At 41.0% G+C, this 18,095-nt stretch overlaps 1 protein-coding gene across 2 annotated transcripts in view; it reads right to left on the bottom strand.

The window, feature by feature from the left end:
* Daam1 (dishevelled associated activator of morphogenesis 1) overlaps positions 1-18,095 on the bottom strand; it is a 109,600-nt gene that overhangs the window by 91,170 nt on the left and 335 nt on the right. The window contains exon 2 of one of the 2 annotated variants that reach the window (XM_048793056.1): positions 7,541-7,760. In XM_048793056.1, coding sequence (XP_048649013.1) covers positions 7,541-7,723 — 183 coding nt within the window. In that variant the 5' untranslated portion in view covers positions 7,724-7,760. Of the gene's footprint in view, positions 1-7,540; positions 7,969-18,095 lie in introns of those variants that run through there. The other variant, XM_015480943.2, reaches the window with a different exon arrangement.

Here is an 18,095-nt window from a genome sequence, read left to right as displayed (position 1 = left end):
AGAGAGAGAGAGAGAGAGAGAGAGAGAGAGAGAGAGAGAGAGAGAATTTTTTTAATATTTTTATTTTTTAGTTTTCGGCGGACACAACATCTTTGTTTGTATGTGGTGCTGAGGATCGAACCCGGGCCGCACGCATGCCAGGCGAGCGTGCTACCGCTTGAGCCACATCCCCAGCCCTTAAGATCATTTTTTGACACCTTTAAATCGATTGTATTTTGGCAGCAGTTCCAATTTACTACACAGGAATTTTAACACATTTAAGCCCATATCTATATTCCCACTTCCCTTTGTGATATACTGCATATTTTCACACTGTCCTAAGCATTTTTCTATGAATTCATCAAGTTGGCTCATCCATATAGGCTGTAGTGTCGAGGGAAGATCCACTCAATACCTTTTTCTTCTGTCAACTAGTTGTGTCTATCAGCCACACAGAATTTTGTCTTTTGACATTTAGAGGTTTGTCAAATGAAAACAAACCTCATGGAAACAGACCCATTTTAATATCAATTCCTTCATTAGAGTCTGATTTTTGGCTTCCAGACAACAGGGTACTCTGAAACTATTCTAGATATGTCTTTGAAGTCTTTACAGTCTGGTTTCCTCTGCTTAATTATCAAGCAAGATTTTACACTCTAATTAAGAAACAATAAATTCAAACTATGTCTCCTTACCAGTATTTTTTTTTCTTCTATCAGTTTAAAATTAAATGTTCCTACTACCCAATTTTTTTGTCTTTCTTGGAGACAGGGAACAGAACAGTGCCTCTGAGGAACTCTATTCTTAGTCATGGTCTTAGTGTAAAAGGCAAGTTTTAAAAATAAAGAAATAAAATATGATGAAACTTTTCATTGATTCTGGTGACAATGAAAGAATTTTATTATGAAAGCAAGCTTAAAATATCTCTAGTAATGGAAAAGAAATTATGTCATCTGTCTGAGAAAAGAGGTAATGATTCCCACGGCTGATGGGGCAAAATTTGTACATCGGTATTTCTTAAGTCTGAGTTGGATTCCTGTTGCTCCTTTCATACCAATGTGACTTCAGAGTATATTGAAAAATGAAGAGATTACTGATGTGAGTTCCCAAGTGAATGTATTTGGCACAGTGACTATGAACTCATCTAAATCTGATCTATCAACTAAATTCTCGCCCATTCTTACTATCTTGGTTTCCCAGATTCTGTGCTTGTTACTTAATGTTGAGAATGTCCTCAGAACTTAATGAAATTGGCCAATACCAATTATATTTATATATAATTATAGTGAAGACACATTTTCTTACCCTACTGTATCCAACATCACTATCTTTTCGTTTGGATTTTAACTCTGACAACCCTCGGGAGTACAAAGGGTGGTTTTGTGACCAGTAATGGATTTCTCAACATATTTCTTTAAAATATTTTACGTTTCCTAGAAGGCACAATACTAGGTATCATCTTAAATCATTTGAACCGCTGGCCAAATAAATGGAAGAATAAAAATAGGACTTGAAAGAAGACAGATGAACCAGAAAACAGTAAAAAATGGAATTGGTAACATTTCAGGATTAGAGAGGCATGGGCTCTTGCTGCATACATTTTCAACTAGCTATAAATTCACAGTGCTGTATTATAAATGAAAGCTTTCCTTTAAAAAGTCCATGAAACAGATTCTAAATGTACAACATGTGAGCTATAAGAGGTGAGATTTACTATAATACACTTCAAAAATAATAACCAGACTTTGTTTTAAATCTGAATTTCTCCTCTAGAATCTCACACAGGAAATGCAGTTGGACTTTGCGGCCATTTCACAGGGCAAAAGAACTGAGGGTGACAGAAGCAGAAACCTTAAGGAGGATACCAACTCCAACACCTCTGCTGCTGTTGGAGATTCTGCAGGAAACCCTCAACCCTGGGGATATACTCCAGAAAAGAGCAGTAGGGGGCTCCTAGTATTTCCCTCTCCTTTCTATTTCAAAATTAAAATAGCCAGAGGAGGTGTGTTGTTGTCAGAATACGGCTCAACAACTGAACTTAAAGGGAAACATATTCAGAATCTACTCAGTGAAACCTGATACCATGGTTAAATTACCAACACCTCACAGAGGTTATGGAGAGCAATGGCTGTTTTTATAAATGTAGCCAAGTAGCAAAATGTTTTGTTTTACTACGCTTTATCCAGTTCACTGGGAAAACCTGTAAGAAAGCAGAGGTGTTCTCCTCTGGTTCAAGGAAGAATTCGAGATATATATTTCAACAAACAATCCAACCAGGACCAATCTGCCTTTTCCAGGCTTGGATTCCCAATCCTCCCTGCCTCCTATTTTGAGGCTCCATCTAAAGTGAACCTCATTCAGTTCCTTGAGTCTTCCATGCTTTCTCTCTCACCTCCCAGCATTTATACATCCTGTTCTCACTGTCTGTAACACTCTCTTCTCTCCTCCTTGCTGAGATAATAACTCTTTTCATGTTTCATATTCAATGTCACTTCCCCCAGGAGGCCTTCTAAGAACCTTCACACTAGACAGAAAGCGATAGGACTGAGTGTCAGGAAACAGCACCTTCCTTCCTCAGCACGTCTGGAATTACCAGAGAGCTAAGCTAAGGAATCAAGCAAATGGAAATCAAAATACCTTCCTCTCACTCATGAAAGCTGCATTGGAGAACCCGAAAACTTTCATCTACAGACAAAATGAAGATTTCAACGCTGAATTAGACACTCACCCACTAGTTGCAGGGATGGCCAGACAACTGCAGAACTTTTTGAGGAGGATCGTTAGTGTGGAATGTATAACATTAAGGGTCAAAGACTGTGTTTTCTGAAATCAGGTGGACTTGTAGCAAAACAGAAAGGCGGAGGAACTGAGTTCCACAAAGAAAAGTAGGAGCTGGAAGAGAGGCCTGGAGTGTTATTCCAGTAAAACTCTCTCCTCATGAAAAAAGGGGAATAAAGACTCTTCCCTAACAAAATGTCCTGCTTGAGCAGACCCGCTCATAGCACTGGATCACAGTTGATGAGACTGCATATATAGGTGCCTGTCTTCTCTACTATCTTCAACTCCACAGTGTCATCAAGAACTGTGTCTGGTTTGCTCAGGATCTAGCATAGGCAGGCACTTACCATGCATCCACATCAAAACAGTCAGTCAACAAATGACATATTCCTCTGTTCGCCCAAAAGGAAATCTGCTACTGCTAATGTTGAGATGCAAAAAGTTACTTAATGAGGACAATGTCAAGCCTAGGACTCTTCAAATATGTTGGCTGGGATAACCTAAGACCTTTCAGTGCTTCTGGTAAAGGAAAGAATATAGTGAATCTTATTTTAAAGAATCAGCTTCAGATTGTTCTTTATTTTGACTAAGGCACAAAGCAAAGAGGAAGAAGTAGAGAGGGGAGGAGGAGGCAGGATAGAGAATACAGAAAGAAAAGAATTAATAATCAAAAGGCATAAAATGTATGGCCAGCAGAGATTATTCAGATACTCAATTTAATGTTTTATTTGTAAATATTCCAAATAATTTAGTATTTCTTAGCAGGACACTTTATTTCTATCTGAAAACTCACACACAAAAAAAGTAATCCCTACATTATACGTCCTTAGTCCTTTAGGAGCTATTAAGCAGCTTGAAATGCAGCTGGTTAATCAATTAAAAAGGAATAAATAAGAACAAGTGCTGCTGGGCACAGTGGTGCCTGCCTGTAATCCCAGCAGCTCAGGAGGCTGAGACAGGAGGATGGCAAATTCAAGACCAGCCTCAGCAACTTAGTGAGGCCTTAAGCAACTTAGTGAGACTCTGCCTCAAAATAAAAAAGAAAAAGGGTTGGAGATATAGCTTAGTGGGTTAAATGTCCATGTTGCTGGGGTAAATGTAAGATGCTACAGCTACTTTGGGACAGTCTGACAGTTCTCAACAGTTAAACATAGAATTCCTAAGGACCAGCAATTCCACTCCTAGGAATATGACCATACAAACTAAAAACATATTTCCATGCAAAGACGTTTACGTGAATGTTTGCAGCAGAATTATTCATAATAATCAAAGACTGACAAAACCCCAAATGTCCATCAATGCCTAAAGGATTTAAAAATGTGGTATGTCCATACAATGAATGCTATTTGGTAATAAAAAGAAATGAGGTACTGCTACATGCTACAATGAACGAACCATGAAAAAATGATGCTAAGAAGACAGTCACAAAGGACCATTTATTGCATGATTCCATTCATATGAATTGTCTCCAAATTACCAGAGACAGAAAAGAGATTGGTAGTTGCCAGGGGATGATGGGGTTGGGGATCAATGGGGAGTGAAGGTTTATGGACATGATGGTTATTTTTTAGGATGATGAAAATGTCTTAAAATTGATTTTGAGGATGAATACACAATTATGTGAATACACTGAAAGCCCCTGAATTGCACAGTTTAAATAGGTAGATTCCATGTATATCAATCATGTGTCTCCATAAAGCTGTTAATTTAAAAGACAGGCAGGATGTGGAACTAGGACCCCCAGAAACCACTGCATCTTGTGACTGTGAATTCTGGTTCCCCTGCTGTGGCAGGGAGCCTGCTAAAGAACTGGCTCCCTTTCTAAGAAGATTCTCACATGGCCGACTTCCTAACCAGGCTTACTCTTTTAATGAAATGATAAGGTTGCAGTAAGCACTTCTGAAAGAAATCCATTTGCTATCACTTTTTACAAATGTCATGAGTGACTCATCAGAGGAGGCATAGGAAACCAGCTTACAATAGCTGGCTCTGATGAGAGGTTTTCCAACAAAAGCAGAGGTGAAGCAGCCTGCAAGCCAGGTCCCACAGTGGCCCATTCACAGCAAGAAGATTTGCTTTAAAGAAAAGGAAAAACATGCGGCATTTGCCTAGAGTGTTGTGCCCAGAAAAACAAACAACAACATCTCTCTCATCCCTCCTGCTGGACTGGGATGTAGGGAATAATGTATCTGTTAGGTGCCAGCCTTTTTAAAGAAGTTATCTTCTTTAATCTTCACACCAATCCTATCAGAGGTAGTACTGCCCCCATATTATAGGCAAAGAAACAAGCTTAGATTCAAACAGAGCCCACCTTGAAGGAAATCTCCCTAGGCTGAAGAGCTGGCAGCAAGAAGAGCCGTCAGACTCCAGAGCCCTGGCACTCTTTGCCACCACTCCCTCTCCTGTATGTGGGAAGAGGCAGCCTTGGTCCCTCAAATGCTCAGTGGAACCCAGAGCAGGAGTGTCCAGTGGTTTTGAGCTCACCTCTCTTGCCCCAAGCCTCCCCCTGGCAGTTGGAAGGATTTGTGGTCTAAGTCCCTAAAGTCAGGACTAGACAAAAATTCATCGTCACTCACCAGGACAGATACAAACCTCAAGATAATTTGTTTTCCAATGGTTTGGCTCAAAGTTCTGGTTTGGCATTGGGTTTTTAACAACTAACAGCTGTAGGCAATTTTCACACAGAATAGAGACATCAGTAAGGAATAGAGAATGGACTCTTCTCCTTTATAAAGAAGTAACAGGGATCTGCCACCGCATGGGCTCCTGCTTTGGTCTCATTTTGGGAGCCAACTGAATGTGACTGAAATGGACATGGGATACCCACTGGCTCCAGTGCCTCTGAGGATGTCTTCAGCTATGAGCCACACCATCTCCTTAGGTTGACTTTCAATTTTAAAGTACTTTGAGTAAGAAATTTTAAAAACCCTGTAAATGCATTCTGATGTCCTCCTTGACTGCCTTCATGATAGGTGATTCACTGCCCCTCCCTGGGAGAGGACTATGTGTTCTCCACCCACCCCAATGACCTCAGGCTTGGCCATGTGACCTGTGGTGTTAGTCCCTGCAGGAAGATACCTGTGTAGTCAAGTGTGGCTATGTGAGCTCTATTGGCAATGAAATGAGGGCACAAAGACATGTTACTTTCAAGCATACACTTGGAGCTCACTAGTAGGTCTAGGTTGACATATCTGTCATTCCTCTTGGATAGAAGATGGCAAGGAACAGAACCACAGCTGGCACAAGGAGAATTTACAGCATTACTAAGAGACTTTGCTGTTGTAACCACAGAGGTTTTGCTACTAACACAGAACTCCTTAAAGATGATGGAGACAGCTAGTAACATGGATCCCCTGCACTTGTCTCGTTTTTGACTCCTGCTGACAGCTCACCTCCACGTAGTCTCCTCCACCTCATCACCTTGTCCTACATAACAGACATGCACACAATCTGTGTGGAGGTGTCGTGCTTACTCCTTTGGTGGCACTACACCTTCTTCATCATTGGTCCCCTTGCTACTGAAACTGTCAGGGCTGTGGGGGCAAATTCTAACTTTCTATTTTGACCTCCTCATTGATAACCTAGAATAAAGTTCTGCGATGGATAGAGATTCCTTAAACAATGAAAATATTCAACATCATAAAGTACAAACATACTGTCACGAGTCATCTCTTCTTTATTTAAACCAATTCTGGTTGGAAATAGACCCATTACTCTGGTCAGGAGACCAGAACTCAAAAACTCTCTCAAATTGACTTCTCCTTTTGTTTTATAAGTGAATTCTGGTCTGTAAGAGCTGGAGCGACATATGATCAGTTCCCATATCACCTACGGAAGGCAGGGACAGAGCTCACTTACTTAACCTAAGAGTCATGCAAAATGCTAGCACTATCTGGGACTGTTGAACAATCTAAGTCTGATTAGGACTGACTCCATTACAAAACATCAGTAGTGACTGGAGAGGATATGGTACCCTTATAACATTTTACTAAGCACTTTCCAGAGCCAGACACTGGGCTACTCTCCACTGTGCATAGTTCTCATTTAAACATTACATCAAACCTAGGAGGGAGTACTATTTTCTCCACTTTCCATAAAATGGGCTTAGAAAAATAACATGATTTTTCTATATCTATGCAGATAAGTTAGAGCCAGGGTCTCCCTAATCCCCATATCAGTCCCCCTTAAACTATGCCATAGTGTCCTCTGCAATGCCTGAAAGTGAAGCTGAAGAGTCCACTCTCATCTCTACATAAATGGGTCCCACACTTGACACATCACCTCATTTGAGGAGAGTGTGTTCCAACTATGATAGCATCTATAAAAAGTTTCCCACAACAGTTATTATTCCAATCCTATCATTAGGCTAAATAATGATACAGTGCTTAAGTAATAATGTCTCTCACAAAGGATCAAGGACAAGTTGGGAAGAACAACTAGTTTTTAACAAGACATTAATACTACGCGTTGGAAGTGGGGGTATAGGAGCAGCGGGGAATCCCAGAAGGTGTGAAGTACATGAAGGAATTATTTATATACGCAAGTACAGACTCGGTGGGATGAGGAGGAATTAGGAAGAGCAAGTACTTGGATGTAGTAATGCCACCCTCTACCTCCTCCTTCTCCACAGCTCATTGCTGACTATGAAGGTACAGGCATACAGAGAGGACTAGGGCCATTTCAGTGGAAAAGGAAGTACATGGCAAACCAAAAGAACCCATTCATACCCCCTCCTCTTCTCCCTCCCTGGCTCCCTCCAATGCCATAGAAATCTAGGACTCACCACAAGTTCGCTGAACATGACGTCCAGCTCCTCCACAGGGGGCATGGGCAATGCTGGCTCCATGGTCTGAAGGGCAAAATTGCTATCATTTCGCAGTCGATATGTGATTTCTGGGTGGTCATTATTTCGGAAACAGCAAAAGATGAATGAAATCCCCCGTCCACTTCTCTTCCTGGGAGCCATGGCTAAACTCTGTGCTCTTTCTGGATATGACTAAACTCTGTGAAGAGAGGACATGACATGGTTAAGATTGCAAGAGACAAAGAACATTTTGAAAAGTTAGACCAATTCAAGAGCCCCCTGTGCTGGCAGCAATGTGTGGACCCTTCAGGAAACAGAGGGTGGTCCCAAGAAGGCTGGGAGTCTAACTGGGCAGAGAGCCCATATCCTTCTATTCACTTGCCAAGTGTTTGCTGTGATCAACTGCTGAGCAAACAAACAACGTCACCCACTCCACCCACAACATGCTCTAACCACACAGAGCCACTGGCCATTTTTTGTACATCACGTTCCTTTTCCTGCAATCTATTTTGTTCATATTATTCTCCCTGTAAAAAATGACTTTTTCTTCCTTCCCCCCAGGAGATCTCATTCATCCTTTAAAATCCAATTCCAATTTCTCCCTTCCCTAGGTGGAATTAATAATACCATCTATATGCTAAGGAATAATGGAGGAAGCCAGTCTGACATGTGTCACAATCTCGTTCTTCAAGCATGTGAAGATCCTGTTAAATCACGGTAACCCAAAGCGGGCAGGAGGCATCGTGCATTAAAGTACTTTGTGGCCCTAAAGCCCTGCCCAGTGCCAGGAAAAAAGGAGCCATTTAGTAAATGCTGATCATGTTGAATAATTTCAATTCATGTCAAAACCAAAGGGACTGAATATGAGCCAAAAGTGTCAGAATTTTTCAAATAGAAAAGATGGAATGAGTTCACCAATAAGAAAATGGCTAAATAATACATTCACCCAAAAGAACACTACTCATTCACCGAAAAGAACAAGGCATCCATATATGTAGATAAGGAAAAATGTTCTAGATCCCATATAGTACACATACTATATACTATAGGATTACCTGTTTTAAAGAAAGTGTTTGTATTAATAAATCTATACAACAAAGTATTAACAACAGTAACCCCCCAAATTTAAAAAAAAATGGAAGAAAGTTGGAAAAGAATTTCTTTCACGTTACAGCCTTTTGAATTTTTACCCCCAAAATGTTTTAAATGAATACAAAGTGTTTTTGTTTGTTTGTTTTATGCTACTACTACAAATATTGCCTTTCTAAGTGATACCATCAAATGAAAAAGCAAGTCAAAGAAGAATAATGTCCTCAGCATGATGCCAGAGAATATTTTTGAAAACAATCTCATAAAAACAAATTTTAAAAAACCCACACTAACATTTACATGTAAATGCATAACAAAGAGTTTGGAAAGGTACACAGCAAATTCCAACTCTGAGAGGGACAGAACTGGGAAAAGGCAAGAAAGGGGACATTCTTTTCATGCTATAGTTTCAATAATGAGCATTATTTGTGTTTAATTTTTATAGATTTTTATTTTTTAAAAAGAAACAGGGTTAATAAAAAAAAATGTTGAAGGAGAATTGTCTCTTTAAGGGCTAGAAAGAGCAGAGGAGGAGAAAAACACCTCTGGCAGGGAAGCTGGCACAGCAAAGGCAGAAGTTCCCTGGAGAAACAGCAGAGAGACAGACTAAACAGTGGGGCTGATGAGTCTGGAATCATCCCACAAGCAACAGTAGTCACAGTCAGCAATAGCCTCTCCTGAGTAGAAAGCAGCTGTGGCTGGGTCTTGATTGCACTCATTTCTCAGAGTTGTGGACAAGTTACCTCGCTGGGGAAGAAGCTACCAGGAAGGCTGAGCACCCCTCAGAGCACAGAGCACTGCCTGCCAGAGATGCAGTTAATGTCACCATGCTGACAATCACTACCCACCAGAGCGTGTCCTCACAGACAGGGCTAACACTACTGTGGGCACTTCCTGGAAGGCAAGGAAAGACCTAAGGGGGAAGCAGAGGTCCACATCTATCCTGGAATTGATTTCAGATCCTGCTACACAGGATCAGAGGTGTGGCACCCCCAAGGTGGAAGCCAACAGGGAGAAGCTTAGGGTAGATTAAGGAAGACACCCAGTGTCTGGGATAGGGAGAAATGGGGATAGAGTCCCTGGCTGTGTTGTCTTCAGACCAAGTTACCTGTTAGAAATGTCCCAGGCATAAAGTATCCAAACTATCAGGCTAAGGTACTCCAAGCACCTCCTATCTGGAAGACGCCAATCCGGGCTTTTCACTTAAGCTTAATGCCAGCAGCTCTGCTTTCATCTACTTTGGGTATTAAAATATTATGTATCAACTATTTTATACAAATCTCCTCTGACTATCAATTACCATTAGAAGAGTATGCAAAAGCCCCCAGGGCCACCACAATCTGTCCCCTGCCTGCCTTTCTACCTACCATGCAGCACTCTTCCTGAGTCATTGCACCTCAACCACATGGGCCATGATGGCCTCACAGTCTTTGCACCAACAGTGTCCGTGACTGGCATGTCCGGGCTCACATCTGATCATGGCTGATGCTTCTCATCACTAAGCCTCATCATTTTCTCTAAGAGGTCATTGCCCACCACCCCAAAGTGGTAGTAATCTTTCCATACCCTATTCATTATTCTTTTATCCTGTGTTATGATAAAGAGTGGCAGTGGCCACTATTTGAAGTTATCTTATTTGATTATTTCATGCAAGTAAGGGCCTTTAATATATTGCTCACTGCTTGTCCCCAGCACATAGGATATAGATACTTATATATTTAATGAATGAATATTGGACTTAAATTTATAATATCATTTTTAAAAGGTTCTACTTCAAAAAATTTTAAAGATTATGAGGTATGAGATGAAAGTCAAAGGAGTCTTAAGTTTTACTTATAAGATTTTGAGCTTTTAAAGAATAATATATTCATACATTATTTACATACTTAAAAATAAAAGTCTATACACAGAAGAGAGACTAAAGTGTGTCAACATTTAATAATGGGTAGTTGAGAAGAGTTTTTGTTCTTAAGTTTTAAAAGTAAAACTCTACCCATCGACATATGGCATCTTCCAAACCCCAAGTCTAAAACCTGTCACCAATTTCTTGATTTCATAATTAATATTACAATTAAAAGTTCTCATAAACAACTATGACTTGTAAACACTACTAGAGTCAGGCCTTCTGCTCACTCTGAAAGTTGGCACCTGGAATTCTCTGGGATGAGAAGGCTAAGAGCAGGGCTTCCATCATGGAGTCCTGTGTGATGCTCTAACTGGCACTGAAATAAAGACTGAGCAGAGACATCTACCGTCCCACTCTGTTGGAACATACATCTCTTGGCCTGGGGTGCACGTATGTGTTCAAGGTTATACAGGACATAGGAAGTACTTGGGATTCCTTCGGCAAGTGTGTATGAATACTATTTACTAGACACGATGGTAGGCACTGAAGAGTAATGAGTCACTTATTGATGGAGATAGTAGTACACCAAGTCATTATAACAAAGGTAACAGGACATGTCCTACCTGTGAGTGCTAGGTAAACAAGCAGGAAGCACCTAGGCAAGAACTGGGAAATAGTCCCTGATGGATGAGTGGAGTTTCGGCAGAACATGGAAAGCAGGGCGCTTAGACAGAGGGAACCATACAAAAGGCAAGAGGTGGGCAGAGCATGGCGAGAATGAGGATTGAGAGGTATGATACAGACTGCACTGTGTGCCCTGTCTTCTCACAGCTGAGCCCTGGACTCTCTTCTCCTACTCAAGATCCAATGGTATGCCCAGTACCGTTCTAAACTAGCTTTCTGTGCCCCAGTGAATTGGATTTTAGCTTAACTTTTTCATCTTTTCTCTTTCCTTAAAAATATCCTATACTTTTCTCATTTTCCATGTCCCATAACATCTGTGCTCTTCTCTTCTTCTACCCAAGTGCTCCCCTCATTCTTTCCTGTCCTTGTCTTTGTCTTTCAATATCTTCCCACCTGAAAGAACCAATCCCAAGAGTACTTGGTGCAGTGAGATACATCCACTGCCTGCAGTAGCTGAAATCTGGTTCAACATTTCTGAAGGACAATTTATCAAAGCCTTAAAATAGTCCACATTTTGACCTAGTATTTCTACATGTGAAAATATATTCTCTTTTTGTGTAGACTATCAAAGATGTCTACACAAAAAACTTTTAAGGCATGATCTGAAATAGCAAATGAGATCACAAAGTAAGTGCTAGTAATACAGAACTCTACGAAAAGGTACATAAATAAATAAATTATCATACAACTAGGTGATAGACCACTAACCGGCCCTTTATAAAAGAATATTTAACTAGTAAAAAAAATCACCACATAAAAAATTAAAAATAGGTTATGTAATAGACCATTCTTATAAGAAAAAAATTCACATATATAACCAGGAAAGAAGAATGAGAAAAACGTGAGCAGCAAGTAATTCTGTGACAGATTGTGTGCATTAACTTTTTTTTTTTGCTTATTATAAAAAATAAAAAAAAAAAAACCTCTGTGTTCTTTCCAAGTTATCACAATGAAGGCATACTACTTTCACAATTTATAAATTAGATGAGATATCCCAAAAAATTGTTTTCATTGGCCAGGAATGTGGCTGAGTGGTAGAGTGCTTGCCTAGCATGCATGAAGCCCTGGGGATCTTTAGTACCACCAAAAAAAAAAAATATATATATATATAAAGGTTATGGTGATCTATACACCAGTTTCTCAAACTATAAACTGTGGTAAAGGACTAGTTGTTTCCCATTTAATCTGTTATAAATGGATATTTTTATAAAATATAGTACAAATACCTCAACAATGTTAAATTGTTATAAAGATTTCTCTAAGTGCTTGCTCTCAATTCTTTAACCCAGTACAGGTTGGCAGCAATAGCACTGATGTACACTGGGTCCTGCGAGTTGAGACTTACCTCATTAAAATATAACTGCTAATGTTTGTCTCCGGTATAAGTCCTCAGGGCAGATACCACATACCATTCAGAAGCTAGGCCAATGCCCTGCATGTCTTATTGTCAATTAACTGAAGAGAGATTGCTCAGGACAAGGTCAGCATCACTGAGTGTGTGAGTGTGACAGGGTAGGGGGGAAGAGTTCACAATGCAGGGAGATGAAGGCAAGAAAATCAAGTAGGCTAACATGTGCAAGTAGGCTATAGTCCAAGCTCAGCTTTCAACTTCATTCTAAGTCATTCTTCCAGACAGACTTGCTAACCTACCCAACTAGACATGGTCTGGGCTCTCTTAGTATTTTATGACCCCCATGATGCAGAACCAACAGTTACAGCAATTTGAGACCTGGGTCTTTCTTCCCTTCTTGAAGAGTCAGCTCCATAAGGAAAAGTGCCCACAGTCTATGTTTCTTAGTGCCTCACATACAAGAGTATAGCCAAAGTATTTGGAAAATAAATAAAGAACAGCAATAGTTTTTCTTTTGCATTTTGCAAGTTGTTTCACATAAACTCAAAGTACATTACATCCTGGTTGTACTGAGGAGGGACAGGGAAATTATCTAAAAATCAATCCAAAACATTCTCTGAGTCTTAGAAAGAAAATGCCAACAGTTCTATAAAGAAAAGAACATGAAGGTGTTGGCTAGTTTCTAAAGTGGGTAATAAGATATAGAGCCTATTACGGTCAAGAATCTAACTGAAATCATTTTAATAAGGACCCAAATTTTGACTGACAGGCAATTTGTATTTAAAAGACTTGGTAAAGCCCAAAGGCCAAGTTTTTATGCTGGCTTCTCCATGGAACCACAAATAAAAGATCCCTGATTAAACCCATCCTAGACTACAGATGATGGCATGTCTTTGAGATTCCCAACTTGCAATCATTTTATGTACATATTTGGAAATCCATTGTTCAGATCCTCATCTCTCAAATACACACCAAAACAGGAAGCAAAGTGATCATCCCATTTAACCTTCAGAGGTAGCAGCCACATACAGCCAGCCCTCCTACCTGCTCCAGTACTTCACAATCAGGAGTGATCCCAACAACTGCCCTGTGCATGTGAGTCACATGGCCATTCACACTCATCACTTCATTCCAACACAGGGGAGACTTGGTTTGCTGGGGAAGGTAGAGATGCTCATGTGGAAAAAGCCTGACTGGTTGGGAGAGGGCTGGGAGCTTGGCAGAGGTAGGGAACCTGCCTAGCGGTAAGGCTGGAATCCAGACTCCACCTCTCCAACCTCAAGGCCAGGAGCTCAGCCTCCCCTCACCTTCCACCACAATGACTACAAGTTGCTCTCCCATTCCCTTGATTCCCTAGTCTAGGGGTTGGCAGACCTTTTCTGCAAAGCGGCTGACAGTAAATACTCTGGGCTTTGTAGGCCATTAGGACTGCAATTGCAAGTACTCAACCCTGCCATTTTGCCATGAAAGCAGTCGCAGACATCTGTAAACTTAAGTTCCAATAAAACTTGACTGTGGACACTGAATTTCATATAACTTTCTCACGTCACTAAATGATATGTTTTAAAATTTACTTTCAACCATTGAACACGTACAAACCATTCTTAAGCCATTGATCACAAAAGCAGTTGACAGGCTCATGTGCCTTTGATTTGCAGATCACCAATGAGTGTCTATTCCTTCATATTTGTCCACTTAATTGTTTAAGCAACGGTAGACAGTGTGATCAGGTACGGCCTACCAGATAGGTGACGCTTAGTTGAGACTGGATGGATAAAGTGGGATCAGCCCTGTAAAGTACTGAAAAGGATTTCAGACAGGAGGAGTGTAGGGATTGGATTGAGCAGGTAAGGAACTGGCAAATTTGAGTCAGGGAGGGAAGACAAAAGTTGTGAGTAATGGGAGGCTGGAGAAGACAAAGGCTCACACTGGAAGAGCCACACTGGAGTGCCAGGCCTAGCATACTTGATTTTCCAGCCCTCATCCTCAAACACCCTAAACATTGCCCAAACCCAGGCCCCATGCACACACAATTTGCCAGCATCAGACCTTTACACCAGCTGCACCTCTGAGCTCACCCAGCAGCCCAGGGTGTTTTCCTTCTTTCACTCGTCATTGAAGACTCCATTCCAATAATGCTACTTTTATGGGCCATAAGTTTCTGAGGGATGGGCACATATTTCTTGCCACACCTCTTGCACCATATACATAGTTGAGCAAATATATTCTATTCTATGGGATCCTGAAAGTAGGGACTAAGTTTTGTTCAGTTTCTGACACACAGTATATTCTCAATAAATGTTTGCTGTATGCAAAAGCATGAATGCCTAAGTGAGCAGATGGTCCCACCTCTGAATTTCGGGCATGTGTGACTGGGTGTTCTTTCCACAGTTGTCTTTGGATCTGTTTTTCACAACAACCAAAAAAATTGAAGCCAGTTGGATCATCAAATACTCCTTTGCCACTTGTCAAGTTTTTTGATGCTGTCAGTAGCTTCACAGATGGATTTCATCCTCAGGGTATCTGTAGCCTCCCTAGAGCAAGGAGTTTCTGGGCTGAAAGAGTGGGGTTTGCTTTCTCAATTCATTCCTAAGTAAGCTCCATTGGAAATAGACCCACTGATATAATCTTTTAGATATTTTCCCAATTCCTTACATTAAGTGGATGCTTAGCTCAAGAAAGAATTCACTTACTCAGCTATTGTTCCTGAGCCTTCTCAGTATGCCAGACAGCGTTAGGAGATGGAAACACAGAAGAACCAAAACTTGGAGATCACAGCCTAGTGGGGACTCATCGATGAGGGAACAGGGGAGCTGGCCCTTCTCTAGTCTGAAGAAGAGGGAATGTGCAGTTCCTGAAACCTGGGGACTAGGTTTCTACATCTTGGCCCCTTTTTAATCAGATCAGCCTGAAGGAAAGGACTAATTCCACCATGACGGCTGGGCCCTCAACCAGAACACTCCTCTAATCTCAGCTTCTGGCACTATTGCAGAGGAAGAAGTCACCTCTGGGACATCCAAAATGCAATCCATCTATAACATTACAGATGACTATTGCTATGTTGTGCACAAGGAAGCAATTAAAAAGCTACTTAAGATTCTGGAGCAGGTGCATTGCTTAGCAAAGAATAAGAAATTCAATCCATCTGTGGCCTAGCTCAAAGTCAGAGTCATTTGTACTGCTCTTTAACAAAACAAACAAGACTCTCAATGTAGCAACAGTCAAAAAATGAGGGCAAATTTTAGGGAAAGTAGATGATGATTCAGATGATAAAAACATGGTAAAACAGTCTACAGTCCACAAGAAAACCCTTCCTAACACTTTTCTTTGGTGATGCCGAGTCACAATACATGTGATAGAGTAAAGTTTGTTTTCCACAGAGCAAGATACAATCAACATCTAACACATGGGGAAAATTTGAAGGTTGGAGATGACAAAATAGATGTGCACTGATAGATACACCATTTTAATTGTTTCTTCAGGGACTTCTGTCACACATTTATGAGATGGCTGCCCACACTGAGGGATCTGATTGCTAGCCAAGTTACCAAGGTTTCTCCTGACCAGCGTTGCTACAGGGGAAACGGAAGCCTAGATATGCTAGGGAGAGGGAGGGAGGGAGCCAGGGACAGTGAGTCCCTGCTGGCTACCAGCTGGGTTAAAATTGAGAGCACTTGCATGTACTTGCATAGAACAAGGGGGAGCATACTTCTACCCCACCTCTATTATTTTAATCAAGATAGACAGCACTTCACATTGAATTCTCTAGTTAAACTCTCAATCCTAAAACATAGGCATTGGTTTTGTACTATACACCATCTCTGGAATTTCTAAAACAATGGAATCCATGTCACAGACATAAAAAAAAAAGAGGGACTGGGGAAACAATGTCTCCTATAAGAGCAACTTAAAAGAGAAAGGTTGGGGACCCTCCATTTTAGTTGCCATACTTATTGCTTTCAGAGCTACAGTGAACCTCACATTTTGCAATTTTCCAGAGGGCCCCAACATATAATTTGGGTTGCAACAACACAACCATATTAACCCAAACTCTCTTATCAAGAAAAATGTGAAAGAAAAAAATTGCTTTGCTTCTTTCCTTGGCCATCTCTCTCCCCTCTCACATTCCACATGTCTGGTTTCATTTCCCAAGTCCACCAGATGCCAAATACTATTTAGAGCTTTAAAAAAAAAAAAAAATATCATGGGATAGAGTCTAAAGGTTGCAGGAGAAATGTCTGAAAGGGAATTGTATTTTCTCCACAAGTTTCAACATCCTCTCCATCAGGAAGTGGAAAGGGCGTTTCCCAACAAGTGTGTCCAGTGGAGGGACAGCCCTTCCCATATGCTTGGTCCCCAAAGGATGTTCTCATAGGGCACCTCTTGGAGTGGCTCCTGGAAACTCACTCAGCAGTCAGTTTTCTCAACCCAGTAACTTTTCTGATACAAGAAACCAAACTGAAAACACCCCAAAAAGCCACCAGCACCCTGAAAACACTGACTACTCCTCTGTCTGCTGGGCATTAGGGCAGTCACATGCACTAATTCAAAGCCTGAACAGGTCCCTGCCTCCCCTACTTCCTCCCTAGATCAGGGAGAAAGGAGCCTAAAAGCATTCCACAAGCACTCTCAGCCAGACCAGGCCTCAATCAGCACATAATTAAGGTCTTTCTCCAAGCCCAAGCCACAGACTCCTGCCAGAAACACTGCCCCCACCCCTCATGTAAAGAGCAAACAAGGGCATCTCCAGATATTCACCCTAAAAAACTGGCAGCAACTGTTGTGTCCCATGACTCACTACTTAAACCATAGGTTTAGGGTATAAATCCCTAAAGCCAATATAACACGGTTCTCCATTTAGGAAGTTTGTGCTGCTCACATGACAGAAACCAGAGTCTGGAAGCCAGGACATCTCATCTCAATCATCAAGGAAAGAGACAAACCCAAAGTGTCACTGGAGTGCCCCACCAAAGAAACTACAACCAAGCCAGAGAGCACTGCCCCCCTCAGCTGCTGACCTGTTGCAATTTTGGAGTTACATCAATAAACACATTTAAGCTAAAGACAAACAAAATGCAAATCATTCTCCCCTTTGGGCTCTAGTCTTCACTGCCTCTAAGGGATCCACTCAAAGATCTCACAAGGACAAAGACAAATGTGGGGTTACAATAACATAAGAAGCTACCATTCAATGGCTGGCTTTGCCACATCAAAGCTCTCATTTGTCCAAGAGGCTGAGTTCTGTTCTTTAATATGTGAGAGAACCCATCTTTCCTGAATCACCTAGCAACTCTTTCAGAAAGGATCTGGGAGAGCCAAGCCATGGTACATGCTGGTAATCCCAGCAGCTCAGAAGGCTGAGGCAGGAGGATCACAATTCAAAGCCAACAACTTAGCAAGGCTCTGAGCAACTTAGGGAGACCTTATCAAAAGTAAAAAATTAATTAAAAAAGAATGGAGATGGGACTCAGTAGTTAAGAACCCCTGGTTCAATCCCCAGTATGTATGTATGTGTGTGTGTGTGTATGTATATATATATATATATATATATATATATATATATA

Source organism: Marmota marmota, unplaced genomic scaffold (assembly GCF_001458135.2).
Source record: "Marmota marmota marmota unplaced genomic scaffold, marMar, whole genome shotgun sequence".
In the NCBI taxonomy this organism is placed as follows: domain Eukaryota; kingdom Metazoa; phylum Chordata; class Mammalia; order Rodentia; family Sciuridae; genus Marmota; species Marmota marmota.
Note: the sequence above shows the minus strand (reverse complement) of the source record. Positions and strands in the feature narration are given on the sequence as shown.